This window comes from Hypomesus nipponensis, chromosome 1 (assembly GCF_054491055.1).
Source record: "Hypomesus nipponensis isolate SF chromosome 1, ASM5449105v1, whole genome shotgun sequence".
Taxonomy (NCBI): domain Eukaryota; kingdom Metazoa; phylum Chordata; class Actinopteri; order Osmeriformes; family Osmeridae; genus Hypomesus; species Hypomesus nipponensis.
The window spans coordinates 8,870,378-8,893,436 of NC_140361.1; the positions used below are offsets into that span (position 1 = coordinate 8,870,378).

General features: G+C 49.2%; 4 protein-coding genes across 5 annotated transcripts; all 4 read right to left on the reverse strand.

Annotated features, from left to right (window-relative positions):
- Positions 1 to 434: 434 nt before the first annotated feature.
- On the reverse strand, positions 435 to 3,398 carry LOC146302396 (transmembrane protein 182-like). Its single transcript, XM_084682270.1, has 5 exons — positions 3,039 to 3,398; positions 2,296 to 2,392; positions 1,938 to 2,036; positions 1,582 to 1,719; positions 435 to 1,109 (listed from the first exon to the last, which is right to left on the reverse strand). The coding sequence occupies exons 1-5, from the start codon at positions 3,216 to 3,218 to the stop codon at positions 889 to 891; spliced, it is 735 nt and encodes a 244-aa protein (XP_084538396.1). The 5' UTR covers positions 3,219 to 3,398; the 3' UTR covers positions 435 to 888.
- An 848-nt stretch (positions 3,399 to 4,246) lies between these two features.
- LOC146302397 (sodium/hydrogen exchanger 2-like) lies at positions 4,247 to 10,365 on the reverse strand. Its single transcript, XM_084699048.1, has 13 exons — positions 10,190 to 10,365; positions 8,170 to 8,392; positions 7,741 to 7,981; positions 7,342 to 7,592; positions 6,887 to 7,104; positions 6,539 to 6,735; positions 6,338 to 6,427; positions 6,157 to 6,227; positions 5,872 to 6,003; positions 5,614 to 5,710; positions 5,318 to 5,446; positions 4,836 to 4,899; positions 4,247 to 4,532 (listed from the first exon to the last, which is right to left on the reverse strand). Exons 1-13 carry the CDS (start codon positions 10,281 to 10,283, stop codon positions 4,378 to 4,380), a joined length of 1,962 nt encoding a protein of 653 aa, XP_084555174.1. The 5' UTR covers positions 10,284 to 10,365; the 3' UTR covers positions 4,247 to 4,377.
- A 449-nt stretch (positions 10,366 to 10,814) lies between these two features.
- Positions 10,815 to 12,354, reverse strand: LOC146302398 (uncharacterized). Its single transcript, XM_084699049.1, has 2 exons — positions 12,017 to 12,354; positions 10,815 to 11,749 (listed from the first exon to the last, which is right to left on the reverse strand). Exons 1-2 carry the CDS (start codon positions 12,180 to 12,182, stop codon positions 11,046 to 11,048), a joined length of 870 nt encoding a protein of 289 aa, XP_084555175.1. The 5' UTR covers positions 12,183 to 12,354; the 3' UTR covers positions 10,815 to 11,045.
- A 621-nt stretch (positions 12,355 to 12,975) lies between these two features.
- sh3bgrl (SH3 domain binding glutamate-rich protein like) lies at positions 12,976 to 21,845 on the reverse strand. 2 transcript variants are annotated; one of them, XM_084682478.1, is made up of 5 exons: positions 21,609 to 21,845; positions 19,546 to 19,645; positions 15,355 to 15,540; positions 14,760 to 14,840; positions 12,976 to 14,044 (listed from the first exon to the last, which is right to left on the reverse strand). In XM_084682478.1, the coding sequence occupies exons 3-5, from the start codon at positions 15,514 to 15,516 to the stop codon at positions 14,003 to 14,005; spliced, it is 285 nt and encodes a 94-aa protein (XP_084538604.1). In that variant the 5' UTR covers positions 15,517 to 15,540; positions 19,546 to 19,645; positions 21,609 to 21,845; the 3' UTR covers positions 12,976 to 14,002. The 2 variants fall into 2 exon arrangements, with proteins under 2 accessions (XP_084538604.1, XP_084538521.1); XM_084682395.1 differs by lacking the exon at positions 19,546 to 19,645 and having other exon boundaries at positions 21,609 to 21,842.
- Between the last annotated feature and the right edge of the window lie 1,214 nt (positions 21,846 to 23,059).

Below are 23,059 nucleotides of genomic sequence, written 5' to 3' on the forward strand. Positions count from 1 at the left end.
CACACACACACACACACACACTAACCCCAGAAACAGCTGTTCATTTCACATCAACCCCCCTACCCACAACTACCCCCCTTACCCAACACACACACACCCTTACCCCAATTGTCACCCTCTATCCACTTCCCCTTCCATCTCTCGCGTCTCTCCTCCACTGCTCTTTGATCTAGCTCCAGGTTCTGTGAAGGGCATGCAGCTGCTTCCACCAAGCCTCTCCAATATATAACGTACAGCTGAAAATAGTGTTCTCACAATTCTATTCTCTTCAGAAAAACACCCATTCTTGTTTCAGGCGCAGGTGTTATGGTTGTTGTTGTTTTTTCACAAACACTTGTCTTGGTTTTATTAGCATTTGTGTTTTAGATGTTTCGTTGCAGGTCTATCCTTCGGCATCACTGCTGGTTGTTGAACACAAGGAAAACATGATACAATGAAATCAAGAATGTTTTTAATGATTTTTGATCAATAATGTTGTACAGAATGAGTTTAAAACAATATTTGCTCTACAGTCAAAAACTTTGTTTAATAAAGAATGGCATGGAATATACAGTATTATCTTTCATTGATAGATCATGAGTAAAATGAAATAAAATGTATTTATATATATATATATATATGTTATCAGTGGAGATGGTTTCCTGCAACAACTTCAGTAAAATATGTGCTCAGTGTAGTGCACAACAACAACTATCTGAATGTTTCCAAACTCCTTACGTCCAGGAGGTGGTGATGTCGGTGATATTTCCCCCGGTCAGTATTTAGAAAACACAATATGACACAGTCACATGGCACTGGGTAGTCCTTTCCTCTCTGCTCATCTCCTTTCCTCTCCCCTCATCTCCTTTCCTCTCCCCTCATCCCCTCTCCCCTTATCTCCTCTACTCTCTACTGGCTAGCCTGCAGATGTCTGCCTATGAGCAGGAAGAGCAGCCCAGCCAGGACCTCCAGAGGGACCCCAGCTCCAGCCAGTATGAATGACCAGCCGTAGAGCACTGAGACCTGGGCATTGTGGCACGTCTCCCCCCTCTCCTGCAGGACATACCTCGGAACATCCACAAGCTCTGCCCAAAGGACATACAGCACCAGCAGGGTCAGGAACAGACATGCTGCAGCACAGAGAAAGAGAGAGAGAGAGAGAGAGAGAGAGAGAGAGAGAGAGAGAGAGAGAGAGAGAGAGAGAACGTGTGAGATAGAGAAAGATGAACAATGACAGAAAGAGAGAGAGAGAGGAGAAAGAAAAAAACAGAGACGGACCCAGATTGAATATGTATCTCACTGTGTGTTTATCATTATTGTGTTTGTGTGTATGGATGATACGTCTGTCTCTGTCTGTCATGAGAAACACCAACGGAATGCAGACCCCACCTCGGTTGTCACGGCAGCAATGTTTACATCTTCTGTCGTCATAGGGACTGCAGGCTGACATCTGCTGCTGTGCACGCTAAGTGTGTGTGTCATGTGACGGATATGGACAGCTGACAGAGAAGGACCCTGCGTGTGTGTGTGAGTGTGTGTGCATTTTAAAATAAACACACACACACAGTCACGCAGACACACACACCCACAGTAAATTCATACCAGCGGAGATGAGGAACTCTCCACCCAGACGGTAGAGTTTAGGACTGAGGAACGGGACAGCACACAGCAGCAGGAACCCCCCCACCAGGGCACACACCACCCCCAGGATGATCAGCAGGGTCCAGAACCCTCGGAACACTGGGGAACACACACACCCACAACAACCACAACCATCAGCTTTACCTCTGAGGGGAAACCTGAACGACAGCACCCTTACACCCATCATAGGAAATAAACACAAAGTGCCCATTCTCATTCAAAACACAGAACAGATCGAATGACCACGATCAGTTTGTGTGGCTGTGTCTTGTGTGTTGTCCTACACGCATGTATAATCGTGTGTAGGCGTGCTTTACCTGCCGTGGCATCATAGATGGGGTGGGGCACAGGTCCCAAGGCAACGGGAAAGGGAAAGAGGTAACCATGGATACACACCTTGGTCTCTGGTTGGTTAGCTGAGAAAGAACGTGACAGGGAGGAGTCAACGGCGGAGCACCAAACCCTGACCGCTGGATGCTGAATGGTATTCACACTTCTGTCTCTCCCTGAAGAGCACCTTGACCTGTCCACTCTCACGGTACAATGTTCTGCTTGTTATATTGATTGAAACAGCTGTGTGATAACGACCAGGTACAGCACACTGACTAGAGAGTATCTGGGCCTGTGATGTGCTGGTACGCTGTAGGGATGTGTGGTAGGGAGAGGGTACTTTACTGAAGAGTACAGCCCAGACAGCGTGCATGGAGGGCTCGGCCTGGAACGAGCACCTCCAGAAGAAGCCCTCGTGGTGCAGAGTGAGAGACGGAACCACCTCCGTTGGAGAGAGAGGGAGGAGAGAGAGGGACATACAGAGAGGTGGACAGAAAGAGAAGGAAACAGATGGAGAGAGTGAGACAGACGTACTCTGAATTCCGATCCTCTGTCTGTTTTCAATAAAATGATGACAATCCCGTTTTAAAGCATGTCACCAATCGCACACACAGACACACACGCACGCACACACTCGCGTAACACTTTTACAGTTGACATTTTTTATTCATTTAGCTGATGATTTGATTAAAAGTGACTGTGGGCCCCTGGTTCTGCTAGAGCCAGGACCTGTCTAGACTTAACGTGTTTGCGATTCTAACCCATGGTACCTGGGAGGTTTTAAGAGACAGAACCGTGAACGTGGCGTGCGTTCCTGCAAATGACTTATAAAAGCCAGATGACGGATATTCTCCATACAGCTGTCAGAGCATGATGGATGATGCTGGATAGCCAGGCACTGTATTCAAACTACTTATTAGAAAAGCAAGCTTCCTTATTCACTGTAATATAGCTATTAGTCACTGGTTGACGCTGTTTGGTGGACCAGTAAGTGACATTTTATAAGAGTGATCCATTTACGAGTGGCATGTGCATGCGTGTGTATGTGTACAAACACCATGTGTGTTGCTGTATCCACTCTCCCCTACCTCCACTGTGGTGTTGGTGGTCTGGTTCTTGCCAGGTTCTACTTCCAGAACCACTGGTCCGTAGCCTCCACAGCCATCACTGGCCAGCAACCAATAGTCCGTCCCGAAAGCCAGCAGAAAGCACAACGTCCCCAGCCCCCCAAACAGTCCTGCCGCCAAAGCCACAGCCCCCAGCCTCATACTGCACTCTGACACACGGCCTGTCAGCCCCCTGTCTCCCTCTCCCCAGCTAGCTCTGCTTCTCAGATCCTGTCCTCTCAGCCCAGCCTGGCCTCCTGAACCTGCTGTCTTCTCCACACGGACCCTCTCTGCCTTCAACCACCACTATGTGTAGCCCACTGACTGACCCTCGCTGGGACTCACACAGAGCGACGGACCCTCACAGCAGAGGGTAGGGAGGTGGGGTGAGAGGTTGTGTGGAGGGGGAGGGGGGAGGGGGGAGGGGAGGAGGGGGGAGGAGCAGCAGGGAAGGGGGTGACTGTTATTTTAGGAAGCAGAGTAAGCCTATACTGGTTGAGTTACCCTGGTGAGGGGAACTTTTGTAAACAGAGAGAGCGGGAGGGGCAGAGAGAATAAAAGCGAGAGTAGAGGGTTAAAGTTAAAAAGTAGAAAGAGAGAAAGATAAATAAATTACAAGTAAGGGAGCGATGAAAAGGAGCTTCATAGTCCGATTTGTTGAGTGTTTGGGTGATGTGTGTATCTAGTGTGTGTACTGTATGTGCTCTTGTGGAATGTGGTATGTGTGTGTGCGTGTGGTGTGTGTGACAGAAAGTATTTATGACAGACAAGTATTTCTCTCCTGGATGCTACTGCAAGAAAGACACTTGGAAAACGAATTAGACAGGAGATGTAAGAAATCCTGTTAGCACCCTACGCCCTTCACTCAGCACTCCCAACTTTGGACTCTCTCTCTCTCTCTCTCTCTCTCTCTCTCTCTCTCTCTCTCTCTCTCTCTCTCTCTCTCTCTCTCTCTCTCTCTCTCTCTCTCTCTCTCTCTCTCTCTCTCTCTCTCTCTCTCCCTCCCCCCCCCTCTCTCTCTCTCTCTCTCTCTCTTTGTACCTCCCAAAACATAGCAGGGCAGCTCATGACAGAATGGACTATCTTGGCTCCAACTGCTTTGCTCATCAATGAAACACAAACAGCACCATTTCAAGACAGCATCATGTGGATGAAAATCTCATGAACACAAACCAGACATTGTGAACCACTAATTGTTTTTATTATTGAATACTGTCCACAGAACATATCCCCTTGCCATCCTCAAACCTTCATATACGATTATATATGTGTATATGTGAACATGTGAGAATGTGGTGGTGACCTCTCATACTTGTCACTGTTAGAGTCTCTCCCCTCCCGTCTGTGTCTCTTTCTCCAGGACAAAGCTGAGCTTCTTGGGGGCTCGTGGGGCTGTGGGGTTCTGCTCCAGCCTGGACGGGGAGAGGGGGTCCTCTGGCCATGGGGGGTCCAGGAGGGAAGGGCTGGATCCCACTACTGGGGGGGGGAGGGAGGGAGGGAGGGAGGGAGGGAGGGAGGGAGGGAGGGAGGGTGGGAGGGAGGGAGGGAGGGAGGGAGGGAGGGAGGGAGGGAGGGAGGGAGGGAGGGAGGGAGGGAGGGAGGGAGGGAGGGAGGGAGGGAGGGAGGGAGGGAGGGAGGGAGGGAGGGAGGGAGGGAGGGAGGGAGGGAAAGGGAGTTACAGTAAAGGGGTAGGCAACCCTGGGGTTAGGTGGTACAGTAGAGAAGCAGAGAATGATCAACTTGTGAAAGGTCAGCTGAGCGTGGGCTGGGCTGCTGTACCTGTGTGAGACCTGGTGAGTCCTGCCCTCACCCTCTCAACACCTCGGAACTCCTCGTCCCCTCCCTGCTGGACACACAAGCTGTCAGTTTGTGTTTGTATGTGTGTGCATGCATGTATGTGTATCTACCTGTGTCCAAGGTGTGTGTGGGGTGTGTGTGTGTGAGTGTGTGTACCTGTGTCCAGGGTGTGTGTGGGGTGTGTGTGTGTGTGTGTGTGTGTACCTGTGTCCACGGTGTGTGTGGGGTGTGTGTGTGTGTGTGTACCTGTGTCCAGGGTGTGTGTGGGGTGTGTGAGTGTGTGTATACCTGTGTCCAGGGTGTGTGTGGGGTGTGTGTGTGTGTGTGTGTGTGTGTACCTGTGTCCAGGGTGTGTGTGGGGTGTGTGTGTGTGTGTGTACCTGTGTCCAGGGTGTGTGTGGGGTGTGTGAGTGTGTGTGTACCTGTGTCCAGGGTGTGTGTGGGGTGTGTGAGTGTGTGTGTACCTGTGTCCAGGGTGTGTGTGGGGAGTGTGAGTGTCTCTCGCCCAGACTCTGGTGTCTGCGCAGGGGCTTCCTGGTTCCATCCACTGTGGCGTCCTGGTGAAGAGTGTGTCTACTGTAGGCTGGTGTCTGCTGTGGGAGGAACACACACACACACACACAGGTGATTTACTGAAGTGTATGTATGGTACACATGCTTACACAGGATGCATTCTGTTTTCATGGACCTTCATGTTATGTCATGACACAGCGATGGTACACACACACACACACACACACACACACACACAGCTGGTTACCTTGTTGTTGAAGTTGTGCAGGTTTCTAGAGAGGATGCGTCTGATGCTGTCCATCTCCTCTGGCAGGAGGGACCTGCTCTGGGAACGAGGGTCAGGGCTGAGGGAGGAGAGGAGAGCCATGAGTGAAGGAGAGGACGGACAGACGGCCGACAAAGAAGAAAGGAGACGATCGAAAGTCAGGACAAAGCGGAAGAGGAGGAAGGTGGACGGGAGAGTGAGGAGGAGGAAGGAGGTGAGGGGGAAGCATGGGGGTCTCACGGTGGCTCCTCCTCCTCTCCTCTCTGCTCCCTCCTCTCCAGCTCCTGGTAGACCCTCAGGATGCTGGAGCGCGCCTGGCGCTCCTCACGAATCAGGAAGCGACGCAGGTACTTCCTGTTGAACTGCTCAAACCTGACACAGACAGGAAACACATCGCCTGGGTGATTCATTGGAAAATAATACATTGGTTTGGTTCACTTCAAAAGTGTGGTGTTTATCGCCATCTGCTGGTTTGATTGGGAAGTACAGAAACGGCAGCTTGTGTAGAGTGGGGGAGTCCCTTACCTGTCCTTCCAGTAGTGCTGTCCCCAGTAGCCCACCACGTCCTCGATGCCTGCTAGCAGGTGATCCAGGAGCTGGGGGAGCAGACACCAGGCTGTTACTGGTATGGACATGAACATCCTCGGTCCTGTTGGGTCACCCAGTGTCCAGGCTGAGTGTCTGGTGAGCAGTGCGGGAGCCTCACCCTGCTGTGGATCTCCTCACTGACCGTGGGCAGAGCTCTCTTCTTCTTCTTCACCTCCAACAGCTCCACGAGGGGCTTGATAGTCATCCCCTACACTCATGCACACACACACGCACACACACACACACACACACCAACTGAAATCCAAATAAAGTACAATGTGTAAGCAGTCTTCAATATCTTTTTCCTTTGTGCATTCACCTGTACAAATACAGTGAAGAGGATGACCACGATGGTGGTTGTGATGAAGAGTCTTTTCTTGGGGAAGTCATCGATGAGGAAGACTAGGGAGAAGCAGATTGCCCCTCTCAGGCCACCGTAGGCGATGATGAACTGATCTCTAAAGGTCACGGCATTACGACGAAGCTTGTTAACAACTGCTGTCAGCAGCAAGACTCCTAGGAGGAGAGGGGAGGAAGAGAAAGGGAAGGAAGGAAATGGAGAAAAGAAAATAGAAAAGAGAAGGGTCAAACGACACCACTACATTGCGTCAATTCCGATCTAGCCATTCCCAGGACAGAGAGAGTTCCAGCGGCGTGTTCAGACTACCGGTGGCTCTCCAGACCAGACAGAGCAGCAGGGTGGAGCAGACGAAGGGCCAGCTCCACATGTGGACGTCCTGGATGGTGGACACGCCCAGGAAGATGAAGATCAACGTCTCGCTGACGCTGCTCCACATCTTGAGGAAGTACTGGATGCTGGTGTTGCTGCGCTCCGACACGTTGGCCTCCACGTACTGCTTCATGGTCACTGCACATGTGACTATGCTGGAGGACGTTCACAAACGCACGCACACACACACACAACCCCACACACACAGACAAAACACACAAACACGTTTACAAATATACACGCGTAGCCATCAATTCTAAATGTCATGTTGGCAATTTCACTGAATCTTTCTCCGTCTTTTTCAACGGATCTCTCTCCGTCACGCACACACACGCAAACACGCCCACATACAGCGACGCACGCGCACAGGCACATCCGACAGCGGGACTCACGCCATGATTCCGGAGAGGTGCAGCATCTCGGAGGTGAGGTAGGAGAGGTAGGAGTAGAGGAAGACGAAGAGCGGGGCGATGACCTGCGCACGCGAGGTGAAGCGCGACGTCAGCGCCGCCAACAGGCCGAAGAAGAGGCCCACACAGAGCCCCCCCAGCCCCACCACCAGCACCCTGCAGCCCCCCAGCAGCACGTCCACACCCGACACCACCGGCATACGCAGGAACGACTCAAACAGCTTGTAGAGCACCTGGAAGAGGGGGAGGGGGGGGGAGTTCAATTATAGAAAGAGGTTAAAGGGCAGAAGGGGGAGAAGGGAGGGGGGGTGACTTAGACTTAGAGAGAGAGTTTCCATCTGTAGACCCTTAACAGCCCCCTCCCCCTCTCTCTCCCCTCACCACCGTGACGGCGTCGTTGAGCAAGGACTCTCCGAACACCAGGATGTGCAGCTGCTCGTTGACGTGGATCTCCTGGAAGACGGACAGCACGGCCACGGGGTCCACGGCAGCGATCAGCGAGCCGAAGAGCAGGCAGTGAAGCAGGGACACGTCCCCCAAGGAGGAGTGAGCCAGCACACACACCCCGTACAGAGAGAGGCCGATCCCCAGCACGTTCCACAGGGTGCCCAGCACCGCGTACCTGGAGGCCGAGGGGGGACATCCACACACACAGAGAGAGAGAGAGAGAGAGAGAGACAGAGACAACCATGGGCATAGCTTTACCCAACATGGTAATGGGATGCTTTCCACTTTGTAGGTCAGAACACACACATACAACGCCCTCTGCCCCCCCACCCCACACACACACACACACACATCACAGCCTACCAGAGGATGGTGCCAAGGTTCTCGAAGAACAGACGGCCGGGCAGGAAGTAGCCTGCATCCAATACGATGGGCGGGAGCAGGAACAGGAAGAAGGCGTCGGCACTGAGGGTGGGCGGGGCTGAGTGGCGGACACCGTATATGACCCCGCCCACCAGCAGCCCCACCATGATGAGGAGACAGCTCTCTGGCACCACGGCCGGGACGCGTCCTGAGCAGTGGAACCCTGGATAGGGGAGGTGGGTGAAGTGGGTGAGGTGGGTGAGGTTGGTGAGGTCGGTAAGGTGGGTCAGGTGGGTGAGGTCGGTAAGGTGGGTGAGGTCGGTAAGGTGGGTGAGGTGGGTGAGGTCGGCGAGGTGGGTGAGGTGGGTGAGGTCGGTAAGGTGGGTCAGGTGGGTGAGGTCGGTGAGGTGGGTGAGGTGGGTGAGGTCGGTAAGGTGGGTGAGGTCGGTAAGGTGGGTCAGGTGGGTGAGGTCGGTAAGGTGGGTCAGGTGGGTGAGGTGGGTAAGGTGGGTCAGGTGGGTGAGGTGGGTGAGGTGGGTGAGGTGGGTGAGGTCGGTAAGGTGGGTGAGGTCGGTAAGGTGGGTCAGGTGGGTGAGGTGGGTAAGGTGGGTCAGGTGGGTGAGGTCGGTAAGGTGGGTGAGGTGGGTGAGGTCGGCGAGGTGGGTGAGGTGGGTGAGGTCGGTAAGGTGGGTCAGGTGGGTGAGGTCGGTGAGGTGGGTGAGGTGGGTGAGGTCGGTAAGGTGGGTGAGGTCGGTAAGGTGGGTCAGGTGGGTGAGGTCGGTAAGGTGGGTCAGGTGGGTGAGGTCGGTAAGGTGGGTCAGGTGGGTGAGGTGGGTAAGGTGGGTGAGGTGGGTGAGGTGGGTGAGTTGGGTGAGGTGGGTGAGGTGGGTGAGTTGGGTAAGGTGGGTGAGGTGGGTGAGTTGGGTGAGGTGGGTGAGGTGGGTAAGGTGGGTGAGGTGGGTGAGGTGGGTGAGGTGGGTGAGGTGGGTGAGGTGGGTGAATTGGGTGAGGTGGGTGAGGTGGGTGAGGTGGGTAAGGTGGGTGAGGTGGGCGAGGTGGGTGAGGTGGGTAAGGTGGGTAAGGTGGGTGAGGTGGGTGAGGTGGGTGAGGTGGGTGAGGTGGGTGAGGTGGGTGAGGTCGGTAAGGTGGGTGAGTTGGGTGAGGTGGGTGAGGTCGGTAAGGTGGGTGAGGTGGGTGAGTTGGGTGAGGTGGGTGAGGTGGGTGAGGCGACAGGAGAGAGCAAAGAAGAGAGGGAGGTGGGATGAAGCGATCAAGGAAGGGGAACAAAATCAAGTCGTGCAAGCAAGGAGAAGGCAGGAGAGGGAGATGGGGAGAAATGAAGATCGACGGGGAAACTGAACAGGAATCCATCAGGGTTACGGGTCACTTTTCATCCAGTGTTTCCTGTTAAACTATTCCTGATGTCCTTCTGTGCTGCTGACATCCCCAAGGCCAAGACCAGATGCACAGCCTTCCATTGAGATGGGATGGGGCTGGATCCACACCACAGAAAACACTTCTTTCAATCCCTACTGTTTGTTGTGTTTAGTAGTTTCCCCTTCTGACCCTGTTTCCTGTGTTACATGGCAGGCCTTTATTACTGACTGAGTTACAGGATGTGTGCACTGTTAAACGGCAGGAGGGGAACCGCAACAATGAGTGGCTGCTGCTCTACCACACACACACACATACACACAAGCACACACTCACATACACACGGACACACGCACAGACACACACACACACAGACAACACTCTCCCTCCCCATTAAATCTGACAGATCTGATTTCTTATCACAGCGTACAGAAAATATGGTTGAATTAAGAGACAGAGTGAGAGTGGGGAAGAGGTAGAGAGAGAGGGAGAGAGAGGGAGAGAGAGGGGGAGAGAGGGAGAGAGAGGGGGGAGAGTAAGGGAGAGACGGAAAGAAAGAGAAAGCCTAAACTGAATGTCTGCATTTGACATGAGTTTTATTTATTGAGTGTGTGTTTGTCCAGCGGCAGCAGATTGACAGCCATACCCAGTTTTGCGAGGGAGGCCAGCATAATCCACAGCACGATCTCAAATGGCGCCTGCACATGATGGTAGTCCACACTGAACACTCTCAGAGCCATGGGGAGATCCAGGGAAGGGCCAGGCTCGCTGCTATTCAAGCCCAACCTTGGGGCCCCGTCCTGGGGCTGAGTGGACTCGGATGAGGGGGTCAAGGCTGGAGCTTCACCCAGGGAGAGACAGAGCAGCAGAGCGGGTGTCCAAAGTCCATGCATCCTCACCTTAGTAATGCCAGGATTGATGGGAGACAGGGAGAGTGTTGGAGAGGGGAGCAACAGTGGGATGGTTTTGGAAGTGGAGAGTGGGGGGTGAATAGCCAGGCCACACACACACATGCACACACATATAGAGAGACACAGAGAGAGAGTAGAGAGAGAGAGAGAGAGAGAGAGAGAGAGAGAGAGAGAGAGAGAGAGAGAGAGAGAGAGAGAGGGCAGACTACACAGTAAGAGTTGACGCAGCCACTAATGTGCACAGGAATCCCTGAGCAAGCAGTGATACCCAACCAGCAGTAATAGGCTCTGGAGAGGATCAGTGTTACATACACACATACATACACACACACATACAGACATTGTCCATTAAAGAATGATGGCTAGATTTTATTGAAAACCACTTCAGTAGAGAGAACAGAGAACATAGAGCAGATACAAACAATAACAGAGAACATGCTTCACGCACATAGACATGCTTATTGGCGGGAGCCCCCTTGTGAACGCTGTCATGGAAAATGGATGTCCTGCAGTACCGAAAACCAACAGCAGGTGTCAGATTGGGGCAGATGCACAGTGTTTCGCTGCCAGGGTGTCTGTGCGTGTGAGCATTCATGGAGCAGGAGCAGGTGTCTGTCCAGTATCAGATATACGCAGGACGGGTGAGCTGAAGTTGGTGTCATGGGCGCTCATATAGCTAATCACGCTACTCTGTTGCCCTGGCTCCTCCCCCTGGAGGGCCACGGCCAGGGAGTCGGGGCCCTGTGGTTGGCGGTCGGGCTGGGGGGGTGGGACCAGGCCTCGGAGCAGACTACATCCGGGCACGGAGCTGCAATGGGCCAAGCTGTCTGTCAGGTGCTGCAGGTAAACCTCATCCAGCTGCTTCTCCAGCATCCCATTCAGCAGGGAGTTGGACAGAGGCTCCCTCCCTGCTCCAGGCAGCTCCAGGCTCTGCACCCCACTGTCCCCCATCGCCAGATAGCCCTGGTCAGTCTCAGCAACCGCAAGATCCCCCTGAGACTCCAGGTTCTCAGGCTTGTGTAAGTAGAGTGGACATTCAGAGGCCTGGTGTAGGACACCGTGCCCAGGATCAGGACTTCCCTCTGGGCTGTTTGAGGCATCGTGCTTCCTTCGGTTCAAGCCGAGCCGGAGGTCAGGGTACTGCTGGAGGAGACTACTGCTGTCCCAGCTAATGGAGGGCTGAGATGAAGGGGGAGCCACAGTGAAGCAAGGGGGGATGAAGAGGGCCGTGGCAGCCTGAGGCTTCACTGTCAGCTCCAGGCTTTGGGTCAGGCCTGGCAATTCCGGCCACAGACCTAGACACGTCAGATAGCAAAATAAGATTGTTGTATCTGCTAAAATGATTACAGTATCACTTGCATTTACTAAATGCAGTCTTTGTATGCTTTGGTTAAAATATTTGAGTGTGTAATGTGAATAAAGGATGATATATAAATGATGTAAATGTAAAATGTTTTCATCACCAAATACATGAGCAGTTGATTCTTCTCTCTAAAATGACACTGGCTTCAGTATATCAGATACTAACCAGCTCAAACAAAAAAGGTCCAGCCTCTACCCACCTGTTCCTGCAGACAAGGTGAGTGGGCTTGCATCCAGCATTGTTCCATTGAAGCGGCTGTTGGAGTGAGTGTGTGTGGCTGTTGTGTGCGTGTAGGCTCCGGTAGTGCGAGCGCTCTGCTTCTCTACCCTGAATGGCAGAGCTCTCAGAAAGCCCTCACCCAGCATGGCACTGGGGATCTCTCTCCCTCGGTCTGGTCCCTTTCTCCGGCTTGTCCGTTCGTCTATCCTGCCCTGAAGAGCACGAAAAAGGGACTAACACTCCCCACAGCTTACTGGAAAGATTCTTCTTCTTTCACTTCTGCACTTGACTCATTCCTTTACACAATCACACACACAATCCACACCCCACTGCAATAATACGTATATGTGAAACTAATGTGATTTACGTGAAAACGTATGAAGGGAAAAGGTTGAAAGCAGCACTAATGATGAGAAATACTTGTTCCTAGGATTTTGCTACACAGAAATTACCACACTTATTTAACCTCCAGGCATTCTAGGTAACTTCTACACACCAAGGTTGGCTGTGAACCTTATTTGCTGCAGCAAAGATCTACAACTTATGAAGACTGATTCTGAGGTTTTTGAACTGTGAAAACAGGAGGAAGTTCCTCGGACCTCATGTAACACTTCCCTTTGAGAAGCTGAAAGCTCATTTCCTGTAAGAAATAGAACTTTGTACTTGTGAGTGAATTAATCCCTTTAGGCTTACATGAACTATATTCGAAAGTAAGAAACTGTCAAAAGCATAGCCTTTAGCTTACCTGGTTAATGTGGGGTGCTTGAAGTAAGGAATTGGCTGGTTTAAAGCTCTTACATCAACTTCCCTTAAACATATACACTCGTGACTAGGAGGAACTCCTTCATGGTTCCAAAGGTTCAGACTATTCTTTTGTGTTTAAAATACACTGAAAACTCTGAGGGGTATTGCCTTCCAGGAAGTGAATGAAACTCAAGATTTTGTAAACTCAAATCTTTATTGTACACAAAAATAAGACTATCATAGGGAAGCAGGAGGGTAGACAAAAGAAAGGAGGGAGACATTGAGAAAGAGATATTGATCAAGAGAAAAAGAGAGGGCAGAGAGGAGAGAAAGATCGTCTCAATGGAGTTTGCTTTTAAAGATGTTACTGTCTACGGAGCTAGAGTATACGTGAGGAGCCTGTGTCTCTACCCTAGCTGAGGGAAGCAGGCCTCAGCAGGACCAAGCAGATGACGACACACTACAGCTTTGAAGGGAAAATGTTGAAAACGAAGACTAGGATTATCCCCGCATGCACACCTTTACCTATCGACAATGATGAATGTCAAAACAACTCCGCTCTCCTCCCCGCTCCCTTTACAGATTAAGATTTGGCATGTTGTCTCGTTTCATCACATTTCAAAGAAAAGAGCTTGCTATCAAAACAGTAATAAAACAATATAGAGCTAATCAAATTATTAAGAAAGGGTCCTTGGTATAAAATAACTCTTGACGAAGGTGCTAAAGATTCTGGTGGGAGGATAGGCCAGACCTTAAGCATTCATTTAAACGATCAACACTGATCCCGTTACCTGAAAACATAACATGTTGATCCATCCTGACAAACCCATGTGAGCAACTCAGGTCTGTGTCTATCCCATCTATGGCAGATACTAGTTTTGACTATCATTCTAAGTGTGCACACAATTTCTCATGTCTGTTTGTGCAAGTACACATAAAAAATGATGCCACACGTTTGAACATTCCAACAGATCGCCCAATAGGGCTGAGGTGTGATGGCGGAACACAGGGTTGTTGCTGGTTTCACATCATCCTCAGCTCTAGTACCTCGCGTCAGCTGATCGCATAAGGCACAGCTGAACAACATCAACAATAAAAACATTCAAGACATAGTTGAAGAGCTAGTATGATCGGAGACGGAAGTGGGATAAAATGACGCAAGCGGTCCTCCGGTCCTGGTTCTAGGTCGGGTGTTTTTTGTGTTTTGAGGGTCACAGTTTGGCTACTGCTGCCCCTGCTCTCTCTTGGCAAGAGCCTCGGCCTCCTGTAGAACAGGGAGAGAGAGCGAGCAAGAGAGAGGTAAAGAGAGAGGGGGACAGAGAGGTGGAGCGAGAGAAAAAGAGAAATACAAAAAGAGAAAGGTGGATAGAGGAGAGAGATTAATTTCTATTCATGTAGACTTATGGATGGTATTGCTTTTTATATGAAGCTTCTGTTAAACTGAGGAACCTCCCCAGTCTCTAAGGTGACGGTCTGACCTCTCTGCAGCACCATGTAAGGCAGAGAAAGGGGGCCAAGTTGCCAGAGAGAAAGAAAGAGGTACAGAAAGAGAGTCATGTGAAGTGTTTTGGTAGTATGGTATGGGTGGTGTTTTGGTAGTATGGTATGGGTGGTGTTAAGGTAGTATGGTATGGGTGGTGTTAAGGTAGTATGGTATGGGTGGTGTTAAGGTAGTATGGTATGGGTGGTGTTTAGGTAGTATGGTATGGGTGGTGTTAAGGTAGTATGGTATGGGTGGTGTTAAGGTAGTATGGTATGGGTGGTGTTTAGGTAGTATGGTATGGGTGGTGTTTAGGTAGTATGGTATGGGTGGTGTTAAGGTAGTATGGTATGGGTGGTGTTTAGGTAGTATGGTATGGGTGGTGTTAAGGTAGTATGGTATGGGTGGTGTTTAGGTAGTATGGTATGGGTGGTGTTAAGGTAGTACGGTATGGGTGGTGTTAAGGTAGTATGGTATGGGTGGTGTTAAGGTGATGTACCTTGGAGCCAGGCGGGGCGGTCAGCCCCAGGAAGGCGTAGACAGCATTGTCCTCTCTGGCATCAAAGAACGCCTCGTAGTTCTGAGGGAGGAGAAGGGAAGAGCTGTTTATGAACTGAACGGACACTGAAGCTTTATCACTTAAAAGACCTGAATGGACACGCTGGTCAAGCACTTCAGGCACACACACATTGTACTACAGCTGTGAGTCTCCAGAAGCTATATCTCTTTGTATACAGGTCATTCCTGCATTACCAGCACTAAAAGGGGACATCCATTCATCCGTTCGTCGCTACTGAATCTACAAGCTCTGCGTAGCTGTGATGGCTCTATTCTAAGCTGGTCTATTATAGGAAAAGCATAAAGCATGCATGTTAGACCTGTTGGAGGAGTACTCATTAAAGACATTCAGCAGTATTATGCTGCTCAGGTACATCATTTGAGTATCCACAGGGTGTGCGTGTTTTTGGGGGGAAGTGATATGCAAATACACTCAATAGAAGTGTTTACTCAGGTGTGTATACAGACACATAGATAGGCAGATTCTCTGTGGGCATGTTACAGTGTGTGTGAGGGGGTGTGTGTCTGGCCCTCACCCCACAGTATTTGCAGTCATTGAATATCTGTGGGGGGAGGGGGTTCCCCGCAGCAGGCCGCGATTCCTCCGGAACGTTCTCCCTCATCCACTTCCTGTTGTCTTCATTGGCCGCTATGTCACACTCCTCAAACTCAATCTTATTGGCCGCCAGGAACCCCATCACATCCTGCTGCTGTTTCTTAATCTGGAAGGGGTGAAGGGGGGTGGGGGAGGGAGGGAGGGAGTCGAGAGGGGGATAAGGGAGGAAGTTGAGGGAGGCGGGCAGTGGGGGAGGAGGGAAGAAAAGTTGTTGGTTAGTGCACACAGAACAGAAACTGGTCTCTGAAACATACTCATCTCAGGCCAAGTGAAACCCTGCAGTATGAACTAAACATACTCTACATGGTGGGGTGTAGTCCGAGCCACTTTTCTACTAGAGACAGCATCCTCTGTACACAGTAGATGTCCTGAACCCAATCCACCACACATTAAAGAACAAACTACTTGTCTTGCAAGACAAGAGGCAGTTCTGATCCAGATATTTAGCAGGTGTGTGTGTGTGTGAGTGTTTATGTGTGTGTGGGCCGGGGTATGAGACTACGGTCCAATCAGGGCCGTCGTGGGGAGGGTGGGTGGGTGTAAGGGGGAAGATGGCCCTATAAGGACAGACGGAAGCCAGCGGTCCTCTGGTAGTCGGGAGGAGGCAAGTGGTCAAACACGCCAAATAAGGCCAGCCACAGGGAGACACGGCCTACTCTGCTTCTTGCAGCTTTCAAAAAGTACACACACACACACACACACGCACAGACACACACAGACATACACACGGAAGGACACACGTGGAGTGAAAGACGGGGCGGGTGCAAAGGTTTGTGATTAGGAGTTATAAAAACAAGGCATCTATTGTCTGTCTGTGCACACACTCCCACGGACACTAGTGGATTAACGCGTCTGTCTATGGAGAGTGATAAGAGGCGATGGGAATGACGCTGTTGGCTGAATGTTCTCAACAGATGAACAGTTCCACTGTCTGAATCCTTCAATGATTGTCCTCCTCCGCAGGCCAAAGTCCTGAAGCACTCACTGCCTGTTCTGCATGCACCCCCCCCCCCCCCCCACACACACACACACACACTCCCTCGGGCAGACCTAGCCCATCATGTAGAACGGTCAGTCCACACACACACACACACACACACACAAACACACAACACACTCTGAGACCAGTCAGAAGCGTTTGGGGTCTCCCCTCACATTCTCTTTGTCCTCCATCATTTCTTCTCTCCTCACCCCCTTGCACTCTTCCTTCTGCACCGCCCTCCTCTCCTTCTGTCTTTTCTCCTCCACTCCTGTCTTCCCTTCTCGAGCCATTCCCCTAACAAGCCTTCATTGTCCTGGTGCCAGGCTAAATTAATTTGGCAGGGAACTTGGCAACCTGCCATCTGCCTCCCCACTCTAATTGCACAGCGAGAATCCCCTTCTTTTCCTCTTCCTTGTTTCTGTTTCGCTCCCCCCTTCTCTCCATCTCGCTCCATCCCTCCTATGTGCTGCTGGTAAACCGACACCCCCTCCCCCCTCCTGAGGGAGTGGCGAAACAACTTTTCGTTTCTCTCTTTTTACCCCCCTTTATCTCTGCTGGCTCACTTAGGAATGCTGAAAGGAAGGACGGATTTAGTGCAGTGTGTAACATGGAGAGAGAGAGGATGAGAGAGAGGATGAGAGAGAGAGAGAGAGAGAGAGAGAGAGAGAGAGAGAGGGGGAGAGAGTGAGGGAGAGATGAAAAACTTAACCATATAGGTTAGGGTCAGGCTAGACTAGAGGCTGGTCCTGCTTTAACAGACACAACTTGTAATCTCCTGTTTAGATCATTTAGAGCACTACTGTTTTCAACATTTGCCTGCTACTTGTGGACTTGGAGAAAAGGAATATTGGGATAGGTAAACCAGTTGTGGCAACCTAAAGTGTGCCAGATTCAATGTGTTCCAAGGTGGTTCTAACCAGTGTTGAGTATGGGTGCTGTGAAACCTACATACAACGTTACTGTTTATCAGTTTGTTAATGATTGATATGTATTTGTCTATCAAAGCTGTATTTCTGCCCTACTTACAGTATGCCTACAGTATGACCTGATATGGCCTTCCAACCCGTAACACAAGCATGTCATGCCAGCTCTTCAGCATGAGACCTGGATTGACTCCATAGCTGTAGTTCCTGTTGGAAACTCGGTGGGATACAACAGGCTTTAAACTGGCAAATGAAAAGCTTTGACTTGAGAGCAGATGCCCAAATCTTTGCATGCACAAATAATGCAAATGTACAACTAAATAATGCAAATAGTGCATGCAGTAAAATGCATTCAAGCTTCTAAAATTGGACACACAACAAAGACTATAATCTATAAAAGGGTTACCCAATTTGGACAAGAATGAATGGATGTGAAGATAAAAAATGATGACTCTGCCTGAATACTTCACAGGTTTACTGTAAACAACAAAAATAGCTACAGTATTGCATCACATGACTCAGTGACTAGATCAATCTAACCCAGACCAAATCAATTGTGAGCTGAAAACATAGCCTAGCTGGCTACCACATATAGATGTGACTTAACACAGACTCTGATCAATATCTGTCTGTCATCAGAGGGATTTTAGGAAGGTCAGCTCCAGTCTTTCACAGACAACTGGGTGTGGGACCTGTACCAGGAGTAGCTGCAGTAGAAAATCAAGTCCTGACTGTTCTGGACTTACTATGACACGGCTTGATCTCCAGACTGTCTCATTGCAGCCAGGTTTCACAGCACATGGTTAGACTTACTCCTACAGTACCTCTCCCCAGAGCTAAGCTCACTGTGGGGAGGAGTCCTACTCAGACATCTCTCTCTCTCACGAACACACACACACACACACACACAGTATTTGAATCTCTTAAACACACACGCACACACATTACACAAAAATACCAACAACAACCTCACTTAAATCATGTATGAACCCATCCATGAGCACACACATTCATAGTCCTAAGTTGAATTACTGTGGTATAAACTTTTACTCTGCGTACTGGCGGTTGCAATATAAGTGTTGATATACAGTAAGAAAGGTGAAAAAAGTGAAAGGGTGAAAAATTATGCAGTAAAAAGCTGTCCTGTTGTTAAAGGACTTTGTCCTTATTCCATCAGGTCCTTAATTACATCATGTTTATCTACAGGTGGAGCCAACATCCTGCATTTTTCCAACAATACTCCCCTCTGTATCTCTCTCTCCTAGTCACTTTCCCTCTCTCCAGATCCTTGTAGCTGCTTGTTACAGAAGGGCTCCGTCACGGCCCCTGTATCTCTGTCCTCTAACCCAGCTTTGAGGCCCTCTGGTAGGACACACTTAGTGTTCTTCCGGGGCTAGGACCACATCCACACACGGTGATCACAGCACCACTGTAACATGAGCAGCGCCTCGGGGGCAGTAGGACTGTTCTTCTCTGCTGGTTACTCATACTGGCGGGTATGGATTACTGGGCTGTGACTAACCAGGATGACATCCTCTCTGTGGGCCACTTTTTGGCAGGTCAAATCTTGAGGGGGAGGCAGGAGGTGAGGGGTAGCGTGCCCCTGTTCAGGCCTCTTATCAGGACCAAGTTATTGCAGGAACAACGCCCACCTCAGCCTCTTTGCCTTCTTAATCTAGAAGGTCTGGATAGATGGTCAGTGAGCATTCATAAGAGGGATGTGGCTTGATATTGGCATCTAATAAGCTATAGTTATAGGTGTTGTCCTTTTGCTTAAACCTAACTATTTACTATAGATTTGCATAATTGTTTGTCTGGGCAAGGTTAAGTTCTGTCCACATTCAGGAAATATCTAATGCAAGACTGTCTTAGTGGGTCAAGTGTTCATTCTGAAGCATTCCTCTGGCCAACTTTCAAAAATCTCACTCCCTCTGGTTTTCTCACTCTTTCGCTCGCTCTCGCTCGCTCGCTCTCTCTCTCTCTTTCTCTCTCTGAAATGTGATGACTGGCAATAACTTTTTCTTTAGAGCCCCAGAGATATGAGACCTTTATGCTTTTCTTTCACCACCCCTCCTCTCTCCCTTCCTTTCTTTCCTTCCTTCACTCTCTCTGATACATTTACAGCCCATTGTGGGTGGATGCATTCTTGGTGTGATTGGGTTAGCCGGCTGTGTGATTGGGTTAGAACACACACAGGCAACCTTACCGTGGTAACCTAGGGTGAACATTCTGTTTAACTTCATCTGATTTACTCAGTCTGCAGGGAGGGGCCCTCTGATTGGACAGATTGGGTTGGCAGAGGTCACCTGATAAGGAAGCGAAAGAAATTTACAGTATAAACAGTGTCTTTGTGTCATAAAGGCATGTCATTTGCATTAATTAGCAGATGCTTTCATCTAAAAAGTCACATGAGTACTACTATATGGACAGTGTTTTAGTACAGGAGGCCATGGGATCTGGTAGTAGAGCCACTGTCCCTGACTGTCTCACTGGGCTGTGACTAATCAGGAGGACATCTCAGCTCTAGGGCCCATTGTGGCTGGTCCTTTCTTTTTCTTGGTAAGGGGGGGGTAGGGGCCATTGGGGGTTACCGTGCCTGGGTACAATCCTCATAGAGCCATAGATATTCATACACTGGGATGAATCCATGGGCTCAGCTGGAGACTCTGTTGTGATTTGTTTGATGATGACTTTGAATCAGTGTTTTTCCAGAGACTTAACTACATTAGAGTTGACTACATGTGATGACTAGACATATTGTGGGAACAAATGGGGACTCCTGTTTTTTCAGACTGATAGAACAGGACAGATGCAGAGTGAGATATGAAGAGTCTGCTGCTTGCCACAGTGAGTGAGAATGTGTGTGTGTGTGTGTGTGTGTGTGTATCTCTGTCTGTGTCCTCTGCCAAACAGTTGCACTCACTCTAAACAACAAATCAATGACCAGTAATGCACTCTCTCCCAGACAGCTTCAGTGCAGCAATGCCAGTTGTCTGGGAACTGCTAACTGCTATCTTATTACCAATGCTTTATCAATGTGTTATTACATGCATGACTCAGGCTTTACTGTAGAACTATACTGTATTTCTGAGGGCAAATGTCTACAACAGCATGAATACTGTCAACAATGCAATAAAAAAGCATAGCCTTCATAAACACCATTGTTTCTGAGTTGGATGCTGAGGAATCGAGAAAGGCTGTTTTAAGGCTGAAACAGTCTTAAAACAGTCTCAGCAGGACTTTAACAGGCTGTAACTGACAGTTCCTGAGCTCCAGCTGTATAACTGATGTCCCATGAGGATTGCATCATCCCACTGTAGTCTGTAAGGGTGGAACCCACATGTCTACAGCTGATAGTCCTATTAGAAGAGGAGAGGACAGGAAAGGGGAGAAAGAGAGTGGACTGTAGTATACAACATGTAATGGACTGGCTTTCTTTCCACTCCAGGAGTGATGTCCAAATATGTCAGCAGCGAGTCGAGTCGGTGCCATTCCTTTATGGCTGCAGCTTCTGCCTTCACTCCTCCCTGTACAGCCACCTCTCATTCCCTATACACTGTAACAGTTGGTGGAATTGTTGTTGATCATCTGTCTACCCCTGCAAACTGTTGACAACTGACAACAGGCCCATTTTCACAGAGAACCACCCACTGTCATGCCAGGAAACAAGCTGACATAGACTCGGCCTTAACTAACAGCTGCAGAGGGAGACGTTCCCTTATTTAGAGAGAAGTGCACTTCTAACTTCCTCTCTAACTCCTGTGGTGTACTAGTGTGTGTGTGTGTGTGTGTGTGTGTGTGTGTGTGTGTGTGTGTGTGTGTGTGTGTGTGTGTGTGTGTGTGTGTGTGTGTGTGTGTGTGAGAGAGAGAGATAGAGATAGAGAGAGAGAGAGAGAGAGAGAGAGAGAGAGAGAGAGAGAGAGAGAGAGAGAGAGAGAGAGCGAGAGAGAGAGAGAGAGAGAGAGAGAGCGAGAGAGAGCATTTGTCCCTGTATCACACTTTCTAATGAAAAGAGTGCAGTGTGTTTTAATGCAGTTACTGGTCTGTTTTACTACACTTACAATGGGGATGATGATGATGCTAAAACAGATTAATGAGCCAATTAATGACTTAGAAAACAATATGTGACAATTGTTTGTAAACTATTACAAAAGGTCCAAGTAGGCTACATCACAAACACCCTGCATACTCAGGATCAACAACAGCATCCTGCGTATGCCAGGCCAATGCAAAAGTTTATTCATAATATTATGTTCTCTTTTTCCTTACCGAAGTGGAGCCAGAGGACGATGCTATGTACACTTTGATCACCATGTTCTTGAATCCCTGACACAGACGATGGTCCAGTAATGTATAGTTGTTTTCCTTTGAAAGAAGGCAATTTTAAATTAATCTTGAAGAGATGACTGACTCAGATAAAACAAGTTCAAGTCAAATCCTGGTAGCAACAGTGCAGATTAGTCTGCGCAAATGCTACAACTCAACGCTTGATGGACCTCACATTCTTTCTCCGCCTCTCTTTTCCCTCCCCGCCCCTTTATTTCTTTCTTTCTTCCTCTCTCTCTCTCTTTCTATCTATTTCAGTCCCTCTCGTTGACGATTTTTTTTTATTATTTTTGGTTGCAAAAATGTTTCATGTTGCCTCTAAATAGGCCTACTTGATAGAATACGCATTCGATGTGTTATTTAACACGAGAGCAGAACAACAAAAACGTTAAGGATATACCGTGCGTATTTTACAAAATATGGCTTACTTCCCATGTCCACCGTCTGGCACCTACGACATATTTACAACCATAAATAGCTACAGGTTATAAAATGTCATGTTAAATTACACAAAGTTGATTTCATGTACCAAAAGAAACTAACGTTCGATGTTATATTTGAACTATTATAAGACCTCATTTGAGTGGTAGACTATTTCCACTCCGTCGGGTGGGTAGAATTTGGACGCCCTCCTGTGGCACCATAAGCTACCGCAGAAGGGTTACGTTGTTTATTTTCTTTGTAGGCAACATGGCCTACCATTGCATATCCAAGTCATTTGAGTTGTCATTTTTGCAAAGGAACAGTTACCCTATTCAGTAAGAATAACTTAAATTGTCCGTTGTAACCGAGAGATGAAGGAGTCCTAATGCAGTGATTTCCAGTAGCTAGAGAGAGACTTGGATCAGATCCGCTGATAGGCCGCCAGAAGCACAGCAAGTAGCCTACCAGTGGTCAACATCACTCATGTTAGGCGCTTTACAGCCACCTACAGGCGCCTGACAGTGGCGACGCAAGCCTCCTCTCTCCTCAGATGAATTTAGGAAAGCCGACAAACAAAAAATGTGTCGAGGAAGAAGGGCGCCATATTGGACTCGAGCGCTCAGCCGAGATAGTGCTCCATTTCTCTCTAAATTTGGTCAGATTTATAGTATTAAATTGTTTTTTAGTCGTGCAGGATGCATGGAATTCAGAACCATGTTTTATGTGAGTTTGAGTGATATTGAGGAGTAAATAAAGAATGAATTGTGGCCACTTGGGCGTTTATGGTATTCTTTCCTCTGTTATATAGATAAATTATATCATTTCATAATTTTATTTTCTATTATCTCCACTCCCCTTGCAAACACCTCACCGGCGGCTCCAACATTCCAAGTGTTCTGCAGCTTCGAATGTCGTTCGCTGATTGGTTCAGGGCCCATCAATCATGTCTTTAGCCGCACCCCTCCCCCCAT